Genomic DNA, 21,570 nt, shown 5'->3' with positions numbered 1-21,570 from the left:
GTTGTTAATATGTTTCGAACGTGTAGTTAGCGTGTAGTAACCATGTATGGAAAATACTTTAGTTGAAATTGTTGTTGACCGGTTTTGCGCATTTGAAAGGCCTTCCTTGCCGCCTCAAGTATCTCAGAAATTGTTCGGACGCGGCCAAGCAAACACAGTGTCGAATTTTTCCTATATTCAGAAAAGGAATCCAAACATTCGTGTGACTATTTGCACCTAAAAAGAGTTATCAATTTGATTCGGCGCGTATGGTTTTACGCCTGCGCTTCTTGTTTTTTGCGCAGTTTGTTATTGTTTTAATTCGTATGGATCATCAAAGTGGGTGGCATTCTCGCATCAAATGACACGGACACCGGCAGGAACGGCCGCCTAAGGCTAGGAATACCGCTTCCAAAAACGCGCTTCGATAGTTTGCAAATAAAATAAACGGCAAAACGCAACAGGCAACAACGCGAACGCGTCTTTTTGGCTTGAAAAGGGCATTCGGGAAGGCAGGAAAATTCAAGCCAATAAAAGATACATACAAGAAAAAATGCAAAGAGTGCGCGAAAATTGAATGCGTGTGCGAGCGTGTTAGTGTGTGCTCGTGTGTGTCTGCAGCCAAAAAACAAACAAATAAAACTAGTGTGAAAAATAATTTGTGTGTTTTGTGTTGTTTAAACAATTAGCCGCAAAAACCCTCGCGTCTCTTACTGTGTCCGTGTGTACGTGTGTGTGTATCCCTGGAATGCGGCAGTCGGCGGCGCATGCGCAAATATTTGTGATTTGTTTTTGTTTGCGCGCAGAAGCTAAAAGAGAGGGAGCGAGAGGCTGAGAGAGTGAAACGGGAAGCCAACATTGGAATACCACATCGATATCGATGGCCGTTTGCATAAGGTTAGTTATACTCTTTAGTTATGCTTCCATTTTCCAACCATCCCACGGGATGAAGCCCACGTAGCCCCCAGAGACCCTGCCCACTCGAAATTAACCCATTCCGCCCATGCCCTCTCCCTGGCTGATCCCGAAAATTGCTCTATTCTCTGGCGATGCACAGTGACGCCCACTTTGTCAGCGCAACGCCCACACTTTCCATTATATTTATTTCTTCTTTTGTCTTGTATTTTTTTTCTTTTCCAAACCCATTTTCCCTTCCTTTTCTCCACTTATCTTTGGACACTGACAATAAAGAAAAATGCAAGTAAAGAAAAATCAATTTCCCAAAAAAAAAAACAAGCAGGACAAAAACAAAGGGACGGGGGAGGTTAAAGAAGATGTGAAGAGAGAGAGGAAGAGAAATCTGAAGAGTGGTATCAGGATCGGTAGAGTGGATTGGAGTGGAGAATGAACGACAATAACATCAATTTTGAGGCATTTATATGCGCCAATAAATTTAACAAGAGAAACAGAGACTGCGATAGAGAGAGAGACAGGGAACGGGAATGGGCTGATTGTAGGAGGAGGAAGAAGGGGAGGGGGAGAGAGAGGATCAGGGAGAAGCATGGGGAGAAAAACCAACAAATAACAAGCAGAAAGATACACGACAACGTGCAACAATAAGACACAAGATCAAACAAAACCAGCAGCCTCTGCCGACGATGCAGCAACAGCAACAGGTAAAAGCAGCGACCGAGGCGCAGGCGCAGCATTGCAAGGTGTGCTAATAAAGAGGTGAGGCATTCCCAGGAAAGTGCCATCACAACAACAGCAAAATTTTTATCAGTTACAGTTTAATTTGATCGACGTACTTAGTTCAAGAGAAATGCTAATTAAGAAATAAGACAACTCGGGAGGGAAGAAATTCCTTACCTGTTCAAATAATACACCTTGGCAGCATTTCGAAATGTGCAGCAAATCAATACATATATGTGTGTGTGTGAGTGAAAGAGGCTGCATGCTGGAGGCTGCGCTGGCATGCGGGGGGCAGCAACAACCTGTTACATCGGCGCTGGCCCTCTCCGCACCGCTGCCTGAAATATGTAAAGTCAATTTCGTGTATCGGAAAACTGTAACTAATGCCAAAGCGTCAGCGCAGCAAACAACCAGCAGCACCCATGGGGCAGGGACAGGGGCACAGTTAGAGGCAGCCGCAGCAGCCTTAACCCATTAACGTAGATTGGGGAAATTAAAGCGAAATAAAGAGGAGTACTTATCAGAAGAATGGGGAATAAAGAACATTTTTAAGGTTCTACCTCTCTACATTTGAGCCCAAATGGATTAATAGATTCTCTGCCTTTTTATCCCATTTACACACATGGAATGGATACATAAGCAGCTGTAAAGATCAGGAAAGTTCTGGACTTTATAATAGGGTAAAACAAAGTTTTTTAAATCAAATTATACAAATTTCCCACTGGCTGGGGCTAGTTAGTTACCCTGGAGTTTCCATGTCTAAATAAAACGAGGGGGAACGTTGTGAGTTGCTGCGGACACCGCAACTCTACAGTTATACCCGATACTAAGTCAGTATGGCTCTCCTCCGGCAGACGCCGCTAATATTAAACGACACGACAAAGAGTGCGTGCGAGAGAGACAGAAAATCAGTCTGAGCGTGACGTAACGCGCTGCGTAGCCACTGCAAATTGATTTGTTTCCTTTCGCTATAAAAATGATCTGATCTGATCCAGATTCAGCAATCTGATAGATATGGTCGCTATCTATGATTCTGCGTTTTTAGTTTTCTCGAATCTGCAATATTGTGGATGCAACAGATTTTCGTCCTTTGTGGGGGCGGAAGGGGGTGTGGCGAAATTTTGAGATATACGTTTTATAGTGAGATCTAACAGAAGTGCGGATACCAAATTTGGTTACTCTAGCTTTAATAGTCTCTGAGATTTGTGAATATCCCCAGATTTGCATCCTTTGCGGGGGCGGAAGGGGGTGTGGCGAAATTTTGAAACAAACTCGTCTCGGTCCGATATATTAGGAGTGTGGATACCAAATTTGGTTGCTCTAGCTTTTATAGTCTCTGAGATCTAGGCGCTAATGTTTTACTCTAAGCAAAGCCGCCTATGCTACGTGTGTGTTAGAGAGAGACAGGGCGAGAAAAAATGAAATTGTTTTCTTGATGCTGGCTATAATAATAATACGATCCAATTCAGATTCCGCAGTCTAAAAGATATGGTCATTCTCTACGATTCTGCGTTTTTGGTTTTCTTGTATCTTTAAAATTGTGGATGCCACAGATTTTCGCCCTTTGTGGGGGCGGAGGTGGGCGGGGCAAAGTTTTGAAATATTTTTGTAGCAGTATCACAGAAGTCTGGATCCAAAACATCGTTTCTGTAGCTCTTATAGTCTTTGAGCATTAGGCGCTGAAGGGGACGGACAGACGGACAGACGGACGGACGGACAGACGGACAGACGGACAGACAGACATGGCTCAATCGACTCGGCTATTGATGCTGATCAAGAATATATATACTTTATGGGGTCGGAAACGATTCCTTCTGGACGTTACACACATCCACTTTTACCACAAATCTAATATACCCCAATACTCATTTTGAGTATCGGGTATAAAAATGTAAAAAATATACATATGTACAAATTTGCCTACGCAGGGCATCAATGGGTTAACAGGGGCCACTTCTCGGACCAAGTTCGTTGCACGCGGCGGAAAATAAAAGACAACAAAGTAAAAAAGTTTTTGTCAATGAAAGAAGAAAACTTTCTTTTGGGCTTATCCACGCAAACATCGCCGACGGCTTTTGGCTCGGTCTGGGGGCCTCTCTTTCGCTCTCTCTGGCTCTCTCTTTCGCATACCAGTATACCCTTTGCAGAGGGTATTCTAATGTTACTGCCCAAAAGATATCAGAAAAGTATCTGAGTAAATAAATCATAAACCATCTCCAATTATGAAATGATGTCTTCGTCCGTAAGGTTATAAAACCGAATTATACCGAATTTGCGATAGGAACGAGTAGGGGAAATAATGTTGTTAATATTATTTTATATTACTTTCAACATAATTGAGTTAGAGAACTATTGTATTATGTAAGCTGTTCAATAACCTAACGTCTCTAGTTCCGACGAACCAAAATCGAACCTAATGAATTGTGTCTTAGGGCGTTAATTTCTTAAATTCCAACTCCAGAAATCGTATAGTCTATACAATTCTTATACTAGTCTGCAAGTGCATCCAACATTCTAGCATTCTGTGCTTTAATGGGGCGGCGTTTTGGCTTTACGCGCCTGCTGTTTGCTGTTGCTGCTGCAGTATCAGGTCTCGGCCCTGTTCGGCCCCAGCTCCTTGGGGCTCTTCATGGTCCATTAAGACGATTTAGGTTGGCTTCTCTTTTTTGGGGCCGCCCGCTGCCGCTCCCAGTTGGAGGGCGTCACAGCTGCGTGGGAAGATTCCGTTGCTGGTTCGAGCTGTTGTCTCTGTTTGTCATTTCTGGCCTCCAGGTCTGATTGCCAGCCAGCCAGCCAATCTCTGGAGTGTAGTGTCCACGTTGCTGCAACAAGTGTCCCAGTTTATGGCTTCGGATGGCTAGAAGCCACAAAGAGCTACTACCACTAGCTGCTGGCTGCTAGAACTAGTTTAAGTTTCCTGTCGGAGCGGCTCACATAGTCACATAGTCACATACTTACATAGTTGCGCACGCTTTTTCCTTTAGGCCCGTTGCTGCCGTTTGTTGCGGTTGCCGCACCTTGGCCCCCACCACACCACACCACACCACACCACACACCCCACTGACTGACTCTGACTCCCCCTCCCGATCAGCCGCCTGTTATTAACCGTTTGGCCACATTTTCTCACACAGAGAGCGCAGAAATGCTTCGCAGGCCACTCTCTGCCAATTGGCGCGCCTCTGGAAATGACAAACGGCCATGGGCATGGAGCAGTAGAAGAGGAGGCAGGCGGAAGAGGCAGGAGGTAGAGGAGAGTTAGTGTGGCAGGGAGATGCGACAGAGGAGAGGGGAAAAAAGCAGCGGGAGCCGACTCCAAATGGGAGCTGCACTAAATTACTGAAATCAAAAAATATTTCAAGTATTCCAGTCTGGAAAATTGATTTGGAATAACTGTATATTGAGATGGAACGAGTATTTCTTGGATGGGTGTAATCGAAACGGGACTAGCTGCACCGATCTAGCTCATCCAGTTATCGTTACAATCAAATTAACTACGATAGTTCGGCATTCTATGATTAGAAAAATGTTAAGATCAAGATCATAAATGCAAAGCTGAAATCTGTCTTTTTTTCAATCCAAGGTTATAGAAACTTTCAGTAGCAGTCTGACTACTGACTGTAACTCATGGATATCCTTAATATAACAGAGTTCATAAGAATCATATTGAGATCAAGTGATTCCATCTTCTATTAGACAATCCCCTTGATTCGATGGTACAAGTTCGACAGATCATGCTCAAATCAAAGATCAAAACGATTGCATCTTCCATTAGATCATAAGTATATGAATTAAGCTGAAGCATTTTTCGTTCAACTTTCAGCCTGGAACAAGTTTATCAAAAGAGGAGAGCGCAGTGTGCTGTGCTGTGCTCCACATCAAGTTCATTAGCCAAAAAGCCTAGCCAACCTTCCATTTGGTCTGCTGCCTCCTCCCATAACGGGCTGCCAACCGTTCTCCTTGCGGCCCAAAGAGTCTCACGTAACTGTAACTGATTTGACCTCCCATCACTTAGCTCAGCTACCAAAAAAGAACCTCCTCCATCCAAAGATTTCGCTGCCGTTCTTCCATTGTGAATGTTGTGGTTGTTGTGCGGTCGAAGGGAGGGGACGGACTGTTTGTTGTGACGGTTTTGATGCTTGGCTGGAAAAGCGGTGTGACCTCGACAACAAATTTCTATTGCATGCAATTTGGAATATCGCATGCGCAAATGAACATTAACACTTTTGGCCATGCGCAGAAGAAACAAAACACTGAAAACTTGTTTCTACAATACAAAAGTAATGACAAAAAGAAAAACAATCGTCATAAAGGAATAGAGATGGAGAATAGTGTATGAAACCGATTCGATGATACTCTAACAAAGTCAAGGATTCAATTCAATATTGCTCTGCGTCATGTACACGACATGTATGTTGTTTCTGCCAGGCATTCTCTTTTGCAATATCATAACTCTCTAATGTTCAATTTTTAGGGGATTGGATTCTCTGATGAACACTCATTGAAGACCTCTGATGGCATCACCATCACTCCAATGCTGTGATTGTCTTTCGCTTGGTTAGGGTATAAAGCCATCAAAAACGGCAGCCAGGCCAGGGACCAACAAGAGAGAAAAAGTACGCTTAGAAATTAGAAAGTACGCGCGAGCGGTCTTGGGGAGAGGCTGGGGGGCCTAAAAACGTGGCAAGGCAAGGCGAGGCGCGGCGGTGGGTATATGTATGTGTGTGAGTATAACTCGATTTGTGACTGTCATAAATGGCGGAAATTGTGGGGCTCGAGACAAGGCGGCAGGCGGCAGGCGGTGGTAGCGGCAGTGGCAGTGGCAGGCTGTTGGTGGCAGTCGGCCTCAACCGACTTGGGGCACTGTCTCTCCGGCTAGCTTTCTACAGCCTGCCGCCGGTCTTCAGCTTTAGAGCCTCGTCTTCTGGTTCGTTTTTTCCTCTTTCTTGACTATAATTTGTGCCATCAGCATTTTGTTGTCGTTATCGTTAGCAAAGCGAGCGAGTGACAGACAGACAGAGAGAGAGAGAGAGAGAGAGGGAGAGAGCAATGAAGCGTAAGTTTTGACATTTCACCAACTCTCTTTTCGCCTCTCTCTTTTAACATGCTCTCCATAATTAGCCAAGCAGAGAACGCGCTTAGTGCCATCATTTTGACAGATTTTTATTAATTCTTTCCCTTTTTTCTGCGTACCGTACACTCTTTATGACTTACTCAAGGCTAGAACGCTTTTAGCCGAAGCTTTAATGCCCTTCTACGGACTCCCATCGCCCCTAGATGCACAAGAGGGAATCCCTGACAGAGCATGCAAGTAGATTTCCGCGGGAGAGACTGGATATCGAGAATAAAGGAAACAACATACATGTCGTGTGTTCGACTCGATTCGTGCAGATAAGGGTTTGTGCAGCTCAAAAAGCCTGCCCACCCCTTGGCTTAAAGAATGAAGTAAACTTTTTCTTTGCTGAAAGGGTATAGAAAGCTGAGAGAACCGGCTCCGAGCGTTCCCTTCGAACTGCGTTTATTATTACACTTAATGTGACTTGATTTATAAACAAGAGCAGAGCATCCACCGAAAGACGGCTACACCTCCTACTCCTGCCTCTCAATCGCCATCTCCCATCTGTTTCGGAGAGACAAGCAACGACATGCCTGAGTGATCAAAAAAAAAAAAACAATATATGTATGTATTGGGTTACCACCCCACCCCAAAAACGCACTTCTGTTACCTCTGTTACCTTTACTGCTATCCGAACTGTCTTTTAATTAGTTCATACACTTTGTATGTAAGGAAACTGCAACGCAATTTCTACACGTCTCGCCATCTCTCCATCTCTTTTTCACTCTATCTCTCTCTCTCTTTGGTATATGCATAACACTTCCCTTCTACTTTCCTCCATCGCCCCATCCGTTCCTCCTTTTGATCGTGTCTTTCAATAAATCGTTCAATCCGGAAGTTTGTAGCGCGCTCACACAAAAGAAATACCGCGAACAGTCGCCTCCTCCCCGCCCAGTAAGCCGCTTTTGTGCCCAAGAAAGGAAATAGAATTTTCTTCCATTTGCTTCTTCCTTCTGGGCAATAGAGATTCTCAAAGTCATTTTAATGGTTTCCGCTTTTTATGGCATTGCTCGGGTATTATTATTGGTAAAAAATTAATAGAAATTTAATTGGATATGGGAGTGGGGTTCGGTTCGGTTGAAGAAAGAAGAAGGGGAGGGGTTAGGGCATTTATTGCGCATGCGCGCCGCCATCTCTTCCTGTCTCTCTCTCTCTCTCTCTCTGCCTCTATTGGAGGTCTTTATGGTTCGTTCACGGTTTGTTCTCCCCCCCCCTCTCCCACTCTCCGCGCGTACATGTGTGGGAGTGGGAGAGGTTAAAGCGTGCTAATGCTTACATAATGCTTTGTTTTCGGTCGTTTTTAGTGTCGCTTTTCTTTTGGAGTTTCGTTCGCTTCTCGTTCACGTACGGCGTAGTGTGTACGTGAGGGGTAGGCTTTGAAGAAAGTTGAGGACACTATAAATTATGTGATTTGGGTTCCATAATCTCCCCCGTATAGGGTACAAGATTGATATTTCGATCTAGTTTTATGGATTTATGGGCCCAGATATGGAATGATAAGCATAAATCAATTTGGACTGTAATTTGTTTGGTTTTTACTGGATGGAAAAACTATTTGGGTTAATTTGGGATCATTTCAAGTAATTTTAGACCCTCTTTGTGACCCTCTCAAGAAAAATATGATGCTAATATATAGCAAAGTCTGCTTTTTGATTTTTTATATAGATTTTGTATATAAATACTATATGAAGAGATAGAAAAAGATACAGAAGAGATATTTTATTGTATAGATTGTATATCGATTTTAAAGGATTTCGATTTCTATAGTGAAATGCGGATATATGTACATACCTCTGATCGATAGAAATTCTCATTCCGATATATGTATTTTGAGTGTATTTACCCGTACAATACATTAATGAAACATAAATCTAGGAAAATACGAAGTTTAAAGTCACATATCGGAAGTTATTAACCCAAATTCCAATTAATTTTCAAACGAGTAAACAAATACATACACATAAATCTGTTTCAAGCTTTAAAAATTTCAATATTTGAATCACTACAAATTTCAGCTCATAAGAGACAAAATCCACTCACAGATGTGTAAATATATAATCCCCACAAAATCACACCATGTACAGCACGCGCTCTCCGTTCTCCCGCATTCTCCGAAAGCAGCTGCCGCCCACACACGTACAAAGTCCACGTTTAAGGAGTGTGAAGGGGCTCTCTAATAAAGTTCTCTACAAAGAATGGACCACAACAAAAAATCGAAAGTAGCTGTCGAGCTATAGAAAAGAATTTCAGCAGCAGCAGCAACCCAAAAATTAATGAAACGAAATCTGTGGCCAGACAAAAGGTAGAAACCAAACATTAGCATAAATGAATTTATTCTACTTCATTATGTTTGGATGTTTGTGGAGTTAGGAACCACTATACTGGATAGAGGTTTTAGGTGTGGGGCCGCAATGAAACAACAATTTTACACCGAACGATGAACGATGAGAAATGTTTATTTTCTTTTGGATATTTTTTGATGAAGAATGTTTTGAGAACGCCCCAAGCCACATGATAATTAAATATTTGTACATATGAACTTTACTGGGTTACGGGGCCAAACAGCGATGGATAGAAATGGAGATGGAGTTGGAGTTGGAGTCGGGCCTGTGGAGTCTCTTTAGAGGTTTCTTCTTTGGAGATGCTTTGCTTCTTTTTTTTTGCTGCTTTTGGCAAGAGTTTTGCTAACAAGTTGTTCCACTCATTTGATGTTGGCCTCAAGATAAATGTACAAACGTCTGTACTCTAGCCGTAGCTGTGGGTCTAGGAAATTTGCATATTTCAACAATTTGTTACTTGTTCTTTGGATGTTGTAACTGTTTTGTGCCCCTTTTTGAGGGCGTGTTAATGGTGGGTTCGGTTCTTTGCCCAAGAGATTCTCATTCGGCGATAAATTCGAAAGTTACACATAACCAAACCAAAACCCATTTGCTGTGTTTCAATCGTTAGGTTTGGGTTTATTTTTCGTGGGTTTCTGTTAATTTACATGCATAAATAATTTGCACAAAAGTTGAGAGTTTTTGCGGCATGAAATGGATAAGTTTATGTCTATCGACGGGCGGTCCTCTCCCGTCTCCGTCTACGTCTCCGTCGCCGGAGTGGAACTGTCGTCGTAAAAATCAAATATGCGCTGCAGACTTGACGCAAATGATACCCATAAACCATAAAACCATAAAGTTAAGAAATGGAAATTGTATTCGAACGGATTGAGGGATTGGCGAAGGTAGGGTTTTCGTTTGGTTTTCGATTAGACCGGGTGTAGTCTGCGGGGAGTGTCACAAAAAGTTATTCCGGTTTGGATAAGGGAACCCACTTAGATGTAGAAGCTGTTATGGATTGGATATAGCAATAATTTAATCTACATATTAATTTTGTTGAGTTTTGTCATGTGCCTCGGCACAGGTTCAGGTTCAGCACATAATTAAGCAGTTTATAATCCAATAGACCCCCCTCCGGGGAGGGATCATTCGTTTGAAGTTTGCTAGAGATCTGGTTAATGGAGAAATTGAGGAAGATTTTAATACACAGCATCGAGAAATATAGAATGGTGTATTTTATATACTGATATATCATTAAGAAAGTTTTCTACAACGACGAATTTTATATAATAGACACAATATGCTTTCCCTGGATATCGTTTCTTTATAATCGTTACCTCTTATACTCGTTCCATGATATACATAATTTCTTTGATATATTTGTACTCGTTGTATAGTTTTCTCTTTAGATCATCTACTCATTGAATGAAACATTAGATGTACGACTTATTAACTGAGATGCACCCTCGATATATAGCACTGCATATATTATATATATCGCCGTATTATACAGCCAGGCCAGTGTATCTACATTTTAAAGCTTTACTTTCATATCTGGTAATATTTATGCATGTGCACTTAATCCCACATATAACCCATCTTTAAAATCGTAAACTTTCTTCTAAAATCTCTCCCCCACAAAACCCTACTCTTTAATCCATTGTGGCAAAGCCCGGCTTGGCGTAGTTTTCCCACAGCTTGTGCTCCACTTAAGGGGTTTTCATTAGGGAAAAGTCGCTGCATTTGTAATCAGTAATCCCAGTAATCCCCGCCCTCCCCTGGCACATTCTCACCGCAAAAGCTTGACTTATCGTTTAACCTTCGTTTGTTTATAATTTTTCCAGTTCTTCAAGCTTCTAGCTTCAGGCTTTTGTTTTTTTCGGTTTCTGCTCTGCCTTGCTTTATTTTTTTGTATTTTTTTGCATTGTTATTAAGTTTTTGTGTGTTGCCTACTGTGCTACACATGGCCTTTAATGACGGCTTGCCACGTTTATGGTTTACCATAAAAAAGGGCACCATACAAAACTTGTGGGTGGCCCCTAGATGTCTGTCTGTGTCTGGTCTTTGAAATTTATAGTATAATAATATTTGATTTCGTTTAAGAATCAGAATCGTGGAGTATGCATTTCAAGCATATCAATTTACAGAACCGTGGCTAAAGTTCTCCCACAGCATTTCCGAGAACTCTGGCGTGGATTGATAAATCTACTCGTAGAGTCAACGGAGTGTCACGTGCAATTTAATCGTCTTTTGATGGTTACAAATCTGCCTCAAAGATGAGCGGGCGCTGATAAATGGAACTTCCCGAAGAATACAGCGTGGAATCGTGTGAGTTTTTGTTTGGAGGTGTTTGAAAATACCCTATAATCGCGGAAGGGGTTTGTATTTGTAACAGGAAGATCTTCTGACCAAGTGCTTAATCTTAAAGGCATGACAGATCCAACAATAAAAATGTGTTGCATTTCCCTTACTTATTGCATTTGTGGAAAGTACTCTCTTTACAAGCAAATCGTTTTAGTGGGTATCCCATAGTCGGGATCTGCTTTTTTTTCGCTCGGCTTTTGTCCCGCGCTCAATGGTTGTGTGCATCCTTTTGTCTCCGTCTTTCGGTTCAGGTGGGTTCATTCATGAAAATTTTGCGCCTCTCTTCCGCCACAGTCGAAGAGTCATCTGTCTGACTTAGCGTCGACTGGTGGACGGACAGTCGACGTTTGTCGTTTGTCATTCGATACAACCAATGAAGGCGTTTGATATTTATTTCGTTTTCCTTGGTTTGTTTTTGTGGAGCAGAGCAGAGCATTTGAAAAACGATATATGGAGATGGTGGGGACGGCTAAAGCACGGATTGTATATGGGATACCTTATACCACGCGTTTTTTGGTGCGTGCAATGCAAATGCAATGGACCGTGGACCCCGGAGCTTTGGATCGGGTGATTGGCGGCAGAGAAGTCTGGTTTCTGATTTGGCTTTTCCGTTTTCCTCTCATTCTCATTTATTTATTTCTTTCTTTTTTTCTGTGTGGGTGTGTGTGTTGCTGTGGGGGTTTTCTTGTCTCATTCGAGCGTCTCTGTGGATGTCTGCAGTTGAGTAGTGGGTGGCTTGGTGGCTAGCAGGGACGGAAGGAGGCACTAGTGGGGGGCTTCGCTATAATTGAATGAAATTTTCGGTTGAATGCGAGAACTAGTTCCGTCGGAAAAAAGCTCTCGCGGCATGGTTCCAATCTACAGCAGCGGTGGGGAGCAGATAACAGCGAAACTCGATCAAATAGCCGAGTCATGCACACGACATGCATGTTGTTTTTGTACTATTCTCGGGCATTCTCTTTTGCAGCAATGTATAATGTCGAAGCGATGGGAGCACTCTCTTTTTGGGGCTCCCATCCATGGCTTATCCACTATGAAAGTTAAGCTTCATTTGACTGCGATCAGCATGTGCCATTTGATCATTTCGGTTCGGGTACCAGTCGCGCAGCCCTGGTAAATCCTCTATGCCACTTCAATCTCCATCTGGTCGGCCAGTTATCGTCGTCGCCAGTCGTCGCCGAAGCTTTTGCCTTTTCAATACACATTTCATTGTCTGGGCGCGCGGTCAGTCGTTGGATTGTTGTTAAGTAAGTGTACTTAACCCACATGACTTGCGGTTTTCCTACGTGTACCGGGTATTTCTGGCCCCCCGATTCGCGCTCTGTTCGGCTCTCGCTCTCTCTGCTCGTATTCGGATTCGGAATCGGAGTCTGGGGGCCCTCTGTCTGTCTGTCATCACCTCCGAAAAAGCTGTCATTGCCTGGGATCTGATCACCGACGTGTGCGTGCGTGCCTGCTAAAGAGATTTCTTAACCTTGAATGACTTTGGGCATTTTTCAACCATCCATTCCATCCATCCATACCTCGTATTTATTAACCAATTTTTGTGTTTTTTTGGGTTTATTAAATTACTGTTTGCACATGTGTGTCCGTCTATAGTGCTCCCTCCATATGCGTGTCTGTTTACCCCAATCCACGCTCATTTCCTTAATTAAACACTTGTTTCATGGTCTGTTGGGCCATTGCCTTAAAGATATGTACATTTACCAGGTACTCCTAGAGCCAAGCAAATATGCCGACTCCTAAAATAATATTAAATTCAAGAGCAACAAAGAAAAATGGCAATTTGCAGAAATAATTATGCTCGGACAGCAAAAAATAATAAATTAATAAAGATTATGTAAAAGTGATCAAGGCAATTTTTTGTATGGTTTGCGAAAATCAATCAAAAATTCAAAAATAGTTGCTTAATCATTATGTTTAGAGTGCGTTTGTTGTTCAAAAAAGAAATGATGAAACTTAATGTACGAGTATGTGGGGTTTATATTATTATTTATAAGGTTTTCGCTTGTAGCCACTTTGCCTTTAGCCGCAGAGCCACGCATATAATAAATTCCTTGGTTCCTCCTGAAATGCCAATTTGGTGACAACAATTTCCCAAGGACTACTTTCACGACGGTTCTTTTATCGACTCGCTTCTATGATTCTCTCTGAGCGAGCATACCCAATGCGCTCTCTCACTCCAGGCAAGAATAACGGCCAGAAAATTAACAGAGAGGGCACATATTTAAGAGAAGAGTACACACAGCCAGTAGAAGATTGAAAATATTCTCATAGTCAACTCATTCCACAGTCCTCTGATCAGACACATTGAGAATAATCTTACGACCCGTACACATCAATCAAATCATCAAAACAGGAAACATTATCATTAAAAAACCTTAAGTAATGTCAAATAAAATGTTATTTATGGTTTATTTTGAAATAAATTGGTTATTATATACTTCAGGTTGAGGATTTTAATGGAACAGAATATGAATACATCTAAGGAATCTAAATCTTCAATTGCGAATATCATCTACAAAATTATTCATAAAAGATCTCCTACCTTTTCAAAGTCAGTCTCTGGTAACATTGTTTCCCCGCTCTTAGTGGAATCCCCTTCTTCGAAAATGATATCCCCTTGAGGTGCAGCCTATCAGGCGACTACCATCTACCATCTATAGCAAATAAATTCATGGCTAGACCCATTAAAAACTTATTATACTTTTTAGTATGCCACTCTTGTTTTATTGTCCATTGTCAAGTTAAGATCTGAAATAGAATTCCCAAAGCACCACCCACTGTGCATGGGAAAAGTAATTTTCATAATTTTGCACTCCAACACCTTTCCCACTCCCACTGCCCAAAGAAGAGAAGAAGAAGCCGCCTATGCCCCAGAGGGGGAATCTGTCTCTCGGCTCGTTATATCTTCAGATTTACATACAACCCATTCTTGTGGGGATGTTTTTCAGCTGAAGCCTCATATTAAAATGCCACTAATTATGGCAATTTGTTATTGGCAAAGCACCAAAGCCGATGCCAACGCCTATGATCTCTCGGGTTCTCCTTCGCATCAACAATGCTAGACCATTAGCAAGATCAAAAGTTTATTAGCGAAAACAAAGAGGGGTAAAGACCTAATAGACATAAGAGGTAAAACCTCACGCACAAGTAGGAAAAAGTAAAGGTAACACAAATCATATAAAGGAAAAGAAAGGCGTTATTCGGTGGACAGTGCTTTGAATACCCAAAGAGATATATCAATCTTTTTGGGAGTTTTCTATGTTTCTGACCAGATTCTGGAAACATCTGTTCATTATCGTTCATACCCTCTGCAAGGGTATACTTGAACAAAATTCAGCAGTAAGTGCGTCCAATACCGACATTCATCGCCCAAGGCCATACACGCTCTTACACGCGCATATTGAAATAAATTTTGTATTTATTTATTGTATTTCGATCCCCCCTAGTCCTCTACCCTTTAACCAGGTGATGATTTGCTATTTGCTGGCCTCGCTCCCAGTGGGAAAAGGGGAATTTCTGGTCTCTGGCCCACCTCTCAAAGATTTAAGGGGAGGCTTGGGAAAAAGGCTAAGTCGAAATCGGAGTTGGAGCATGTGTAGGTACATGTGCTACAAATTGAAGGCTTTTTATGGGTATACCCTTGCGAAAGGGCTTTATATTGGTTGTGCCATAAATTTGGATTAGCTGAGGATTATGAGTCTTTAGTTTTAGGCATTTTATAGTCGTTAATTATGGAGTAGGCCCAGTCTGAAGTCATACAATAAATGAAACCACATGCGTATATCACAGTCGTATAGGCCTGTTTTTTAAAGAACTCATTGAAGAGGTATTATCGCACAAACCACTCAAGTAAAAGGATCTGGGTTTTAAATGTATTATGATTATTCCAAAGTACTTTTCCAAATTGCTTTCATTTGTCAGACAGCATTCTCATAAAGGTAGCTGATAATGAAATTGCGACTCAAGATATAAAATTGACTGTAAAAAAGAAAGGAATCCACTAAATCCTAAGTGATAGATAAAATGGGGACGCAGTATTTCAGACGCCTATCATATGTACGTTACCAAAACTTTGATAAATTTTCCAGATGTATAAATAGCTGTGAAACCTCTGGTCTGGTTCTCCCTCCTTATAGGGTATCGTAAGTGTCTTATGCTGTTCCTAAACCCTAATTTCACTCCTTCATTTTAATGCGCTGCCCGCGAAGCTTTTCATTTGTTGTTTCCCCTCGTTTTCTCATGGCAATACCAAAAACAAAAAAAGGGAGATTGGCTGGCAGGGGCCCAGGAGGAGACTCGAAGATTGGAGGGGTGGTGGAGTGGTGGAGCGGGGCCAGTTGAGGGTTAAGTATTGGCATTTCCGACTGGGAGAGACCCGAGCCGAGACTCGTCTTCATTGAAATCGAGCTGAGAGCTGCTGAGACGACTCTCGATCCCAGTTTCAGCTTTGCTTGCGGGGGGGACAGGGACAGGGACAGACACACGGCATGGCAATCAAAGGCAAAAAATCTACACCAACAGCACAGCAAAGCACAGCACAGCACAGCACAGCAACAACAATGAGAGCAATATTTGTGCTCATTAAGCGTAACTGACACACGAAGTTTTGTTGCTGTTGTTGTTGTTGTTTTTTTGGAGGGTTTCTTCATTTCGCAAGTCGCCAAAAACTACGCCAACGGGACAGAGTTTTTTTTTGTTTTGTTCGGTTTTGTTGTTGCTGTGACTCAACGGATCTGGCCCTCCATTCTCTCTCTCTATCTCTCTCTCTGTGTATCTCTCATGTCTTCTGGGAGAAGAGTAGATTTTTTTGCTGCTGCCAGCCGCCTTCTTGCATTGTTTTTAAACCCATTACTTGTAGAGCAATTCGAAGGGCATATCCGATACGGAGATGGAATAAATATACCTATAAGAATGTCCAGTGACTGCAATATAACCTAATAGGTTGTATTCTACAATTCTGCGCCTTTTTACATCCACAGTTCTGTAATGTGTATGAAGATCCTTGTCCCTACAAAATCCCTCGAATTAAAGGTTTAGTTTCCACCAGACATTTGAATCATATTAGTTGTACGCATAAAATAGATCTTAACTCTGCCTATAAGGATAAAAGCTAGCCACGTATTCTCTCTGGCATTACAGCCAAATCCCAAACAGATTTGTTGCTCAAGTGTTTTAGATTTAGTTTCTACTGGATCGTTAAAAGATTACATGTCACAAATATTTGAATATATTGCGGGGTATCCTTCAGTCATAAGACATTCCCCCCACCAATCCGTACTTGTTTTTGCAGTTTCTTTTGTGTGGGGCTCGGTTCGTTTTGCTTTTGGGCAATTTGCAGGCGGCTGCGGCCCCCCCAAACGGCCAGCGAGCGATTGCTATTATTTTGAGGTAATTCGATGATTTACAACTGTTGCCGTGTTTTGTAAGTTTTCTTTTCAGAATATGCCCACAGATCCCACTCTCTGTCCGTCTGTTTGTCCGCCAGTCCGGCAAACAACAATGAAGGGCCAGGCCTGAACCGGGGGCCAGGCCCTCACCGCATTCTTTTGTTATGTTGCCAATTCTTTTTTTCTCTTTTTTTTTTGGTTTGGCCAAAAGGTTTTTCTTCTGCAATTTTGCATACCCGAAACATCTCAATGGGGATGTGGTTACCTTTGTGTAGCGTTTCTCATCATTCGATTCGCGGGCAACTTACGATTCACACCTGTTGTCATTTTTCTTACCCCTCGATGGACATTTGTAAGGGGAGAAGCACGCATTCGCGTTCCAGGGCTTGGGCTGATATGTAGCTGGCAAGTTGACAGCCTAAATAGCCCAAGAAAAAGGGCGAGGATCCCACTCTCTCTCTTTGTTCTGTGGTAAATGTGATCCAGATGTTCTCTTTTGTAGATTACACATAATTTCTAGATCTTAAGAGCTGTCCTGGCTGGCTTGGCAATTCCATTCTGGCTACAAGGACAAGTTCTATGTTAAAACATAGGCAATTGTTCAGCCACAATGTGAGAGAGGCACTCGCAGGAGTAACAGCTGGAACAAATAATGAGTAACGAGCTAAAATTAAGCTCTACTTAGAGTGTAATGAATGATTAGTATCCCAATTATAAGAGCACGTTCAGGTATGGTTTCTGCAGAAATATCAGGATGCTTTCTTAGGAGACAGGATCAGGGATCGCCTTAAAAATCTATCCTAAAAAATGATATCGGCTCTCAGTTTTCCCTCTGAATAAACACTGAAAAATCACTTCAAGCAAATTTTACCTAATTATTAGGAATTTATTGAACCAAAACAGATGTCAAAGAAAGTCCATTGTTTGTGGTTGTGGTTCTAATAAAGCCAACTCTATTCATTAAGCGAAAGAGTGGGCATCCGAATTACTAACATGTGAGTAGCAACATTTCAATTGTGCCTGCGCCGAGAGTCCCATCCATCAAACCATGAACTGAATTTCACTTTTTAGATACAAATGCGACGATAGACCGATTCGAGTCACTGCGATTTACTGCTGGTGCAGCGGTACTTAGTGGGCTTTCAGTTTTCAAACCAGACTGCGGAAGCCTACGTTTAAGTCAACACATAGAGACGCCATCTGGTGATTAGACGCTTCAGCGCCAGCCCCATCCCCACCCATCCGGGAGTGCTAGAGCCTGGGAGACAATACGACCATGCCATACAGTTTACATTACAATTCCCTACGTCAAATGGAGTTTTTGGCGCCGCTTCGTTGCATTTTCTTGAGCACAAGACACGTGCACTGTGAAAAATTTGGTATTCAATTACACTAGAAAATATAAATAGTAGGAATTTCGTGATTCGATGAGGATTAGCTTGGAAGAATAGCTGTATGTCCCAAAATACCTAATTTACGTGCTGAAATGTACTAAATTTTAAAGAAAATATTACTCAAACAACCAGTCCTGCTCTTTGATGTATTGCAGAAGAGAATGCGAATGAGTCCAAAAGCAAGGTACATGTTGTGAACTTTTTCAAAAGGAAGTTTTGTTTAACATAGTCTGAGATCCACTCAGTGGATATCTGGATACTTTATAGATAGATTCTAGTCGGGCGAATACCTGGTTCAAATACTCGAGTTTTTTCTCAGTGTTTTAGAGATAGAGAGGGCGGCGGCCCGGCTCGTGTGGCATGTCATGGCTTCAGTGGTGCGACAAATGCTCATTTCACTTTCTATCATCGTCTGGCGGCAGTCTAATGGAAGTTTAATTATGCTACAATGACGGCGTGCCCTCGGCTGTCGCATAAATTACATTGTACAATGCCTTGATTTATAGTTTTTTTTCCATCCATCCACAATTTTTTGTAAATTTTTTTTTGCTAATGCCTTGCCCATTTTTTATGTATTGCAGGTCTCTGAGGTCGTAGACACCACTTAAAGACAACTAAAAGGAAACAAAAACGAAAGAAAAACCGAAAATATAAGACAAGGCAAACAAGGAACCGACTCAAAAATGTCCGGCAATCAACAGCAGCAACAAAACCAGCAGAAGACATTAACCACAACAACATTAACAGCAGCAGTAGCAGCAGCAGCAACAACAAACGGAACAACCACTTTGAACAATAATTTGATAAAAACAAATAGCGTTGACAAAATTATAAGCAAAACAGCGACGCAGGCAATTAGCAAGCAACAGCAGCAGCAGCAGCAACAGCAGCTACCAAGACGCTCTTTGTTGCCACCAACAGCAGCAGCTACATTACAGCAGCAACAGCAGACAGTGCCACACTCAACGCAGCAACAAAGCGTAACGACAGCAGGAAAGAAGCAGCAGCAGCAACAACAATCACATCAATTGCAGACTGTGGCCACAATCCATCAGCCACACTCCACGCAACAGCAACAGCAACAGCAGCAGCAGCAGCAACATCATCATCAGACATTGACTTCTCGCTTGCCCATACAACAGCAATCCACTAAAGAATTGCCCAATCTTGCAACACATCAACAGCAGCAGCACCAGCAGCAGCATCAACGTCGCAGCTTCTACCAATTGCAGCAGCAGCAGCAGCAGCACTCCCTTCGCAGTCCAAACCTTAAGGCACCAGCACCCGCACACTCCATACCACCTAGATACCAGCCACCGCCACAGCCAGGCACGGGGATACTTAAACCACATTTGCCCATTAAATATCCGCCGGATATACCCCAGCTATCCAACATCTACATACCAGACTCGCTCAAGCAACAGCAGCAGCAGCAGCATCCACAGCAAACACGCTATCTGCAACATCCGGCTGTTTTAAAGGGAGGAGCACAGGATATGCTGAAGTTTGTACGCAAGCCGGAACAGGAACATCCATCGCCCAATGCCTCGGTCACGTCCAGCGGCACTGGTATACCCACAGCCAATGGAGGTGGACGCCTGACAGTGGAACAGAATCGCCAGCTGCAGTCGCTGGTGAATGAGCTTCGCACCCTTAAGGAGCAGAATCAGCGGCTGCTGGATGACAACCAGGAGCTGAGGGATCTGTGCTGTTTCCTGGATGACGATCGGCAGAAGGGACGCAAGTTGGCCAGGGAATGGCAACGCTTTGGTCGTTACACGGCCAGTGTAATGCGCCAAGAGGTGGCTGCCTATCAGGTGAGTGAAAGCAGATAGAAAATCAATTGATCCGTATACCTAACAGGAATGTGTATTCTTTCAGAACAAACTACGTCAGTTGGATGACAAACAGCAAGAGCTAATCACCGACAATCTGGAGCTGAAGGAGCTCTGCCTGTACTTGGACGAGGAGCGTGCCCATGTGGCTGCCAATGCGCTGTGCGCCGGGTGTGGTGCGGCCACCAGGAATGCCCTGCGCGACGACGGCGACGGCTCCAGCTCCAGCACCCAAGCGGATGAGACCATCACAGCCTTGCGGAACTATGCTGAGCAGCGCCAACTCCCCCAGGTGAGCAGCCACATAAAGAAGCCACCACCACCACCAGAATCATCTTATAATGTGACTCATATGCAGGATCTACGTCATGCCCACACGCTGAACGATCAGACGCTTCAGTATGTGCGCTCGCTGGAGCGACGCATCCAGCAGCTGGAGGAGGAACGCACCACGCCAACAGCCCATATGCAGCAGCCCACGCCCACGCCTCAGGCCGCCACACCAACGCCACAGCCAGCCACAGCCACAGCACCAGCCAAATCAGCGCCCTCGCCCCATCAGCAGGAGATCAACAGCAGCAGCAGCAGCCAACAGCAGGCGGTGGCTGCAGCAGCGGCAGCCGCAGCGGCCATACAGCTGCCAGAACCGATTGCTGGCCGTCCGGAGGCGGTGGTGCGGGCCCTCCAAGTGCTGGAGGTGCGAGAGCAACTGGAACGCGACCGACTGGGCAATTTGGCTGGCAGCGCCCTCGATCAGATGGACGATGGCGAGAAGGCGCTGGTGCGCGAGATGTGCAACGTGGTCTGGCGCAAACTGGAGGGCAGTCCGCACGGACCCGCTGCCCTGGAGCCGCTCTAAGCACACCAACACAGAAACACACACAGAACCTAAACCGGGCTAACACTTAGACATAAGTAAACATTTAATCCTAACTTATCCGTAATATTTAATCCTAAAACATTGTACAAAGTTCAAACCACAACCTAAGCTTAAGACCCGAGAGACCACAAAAAAGCGAAAGAATACTCAAAAAAATGTTTCAGAGTACGCCATCAACGGACGCAAAATCATGGGATAGGTATATTGTGTTCCCCTAACAGTACTTGTATAATGATTCAGCTTTGAAATCGAGCTTTAACTGGTCTTAAAGCTAACCGATTTGGATGCGAATCGATCGCACTGCTCTGCTCTGCTCTGCTCAACTCAACTGAAAGGATGACTCCACAAAATCAAATAATCAACTCCATTGTTGTTTATTTTCGATTTAGAGGAAACTTTCCAATTCCGATCATTTCATAGGATCACTTTTTTTAATTAATCTAAAGTAGCTACCCCGACGATGATGTGGATGATGATCTGTTTTTCTGTTGATGGCCGTATTCTCATAACTATTTTTTTTTACAATTATTGTAAACTTTGACTGTTATTTTTGAGGAAATACTAATGTCTTTGCTAAATCAAAATACAAAATGCAACAAATATTTCCATAAACAATTAACGATGCTACTATGGATTTCCTTTGGATACGATTCTGGTATTTC

At 43.1% G+C, this 21,570-nt stretch overlaps 1 protein-coding gene across 2 annotated transcripts; it reads left to right on the top strand.

Annotated features, from left to right (window-relative positions):
* The first annotated feature begins 62 nt into the window (after positions 1-62).
* Positions 63-21,527, top strand: Ccdc85 (coiled-coil domain-containing protein 85). Of its 2 annotated transcripts, none has more exons than XM_015180751.2 (4): positions 63-876; positions 18,775-20,010; positions 20,075-20,320; positions 20,387-21,527. In XM_015180751.2, the coding sequence occupies exons 2-4, from the start codon at positions 18,877-18,879 to the stop codon at positions 20,885-20,887; spliced, it is 1,881 nt and encodes a 626-aa protein (XP_015036237.2). In that variant the 5' UTR covers positions 63-876; positions 18,775-18,876; the 3' UTR covers positions 20,888-21,527. The 2 variants fall into 2 exon arrangements, with proteins under 2 accessions (XP_015036237.2, XP_002132787.2); XM_002132751.3 differs by lacking the exon at positions 63-876 and adding an exon at positions 12,576-12,653.
* Positions 21,528-21,570: the final 43 nt, after the last annotated feature.

Source organism: Drosophila pseudoobscura, chromosome 4, assembly GCF_009870125.1.
Source record: "Drosophila pseudoobscura strain MV-25-SWS-2005 chromosome 4, UCI_Dpse_MV25, whole genome shotgun sequence".
Classification (NCBI taxonomy): Eukaryota; Metazoa; Arthropoda; class Insecta; order Diptera; family Drosophilidae; genus Drosophila; species Drosophila pseudoobscura.
The sequence above is the reverse complement of the archived record's forward strand: the minus strand, read 5'-3'. Positions and strand labels throughout refer to the sequence as shown.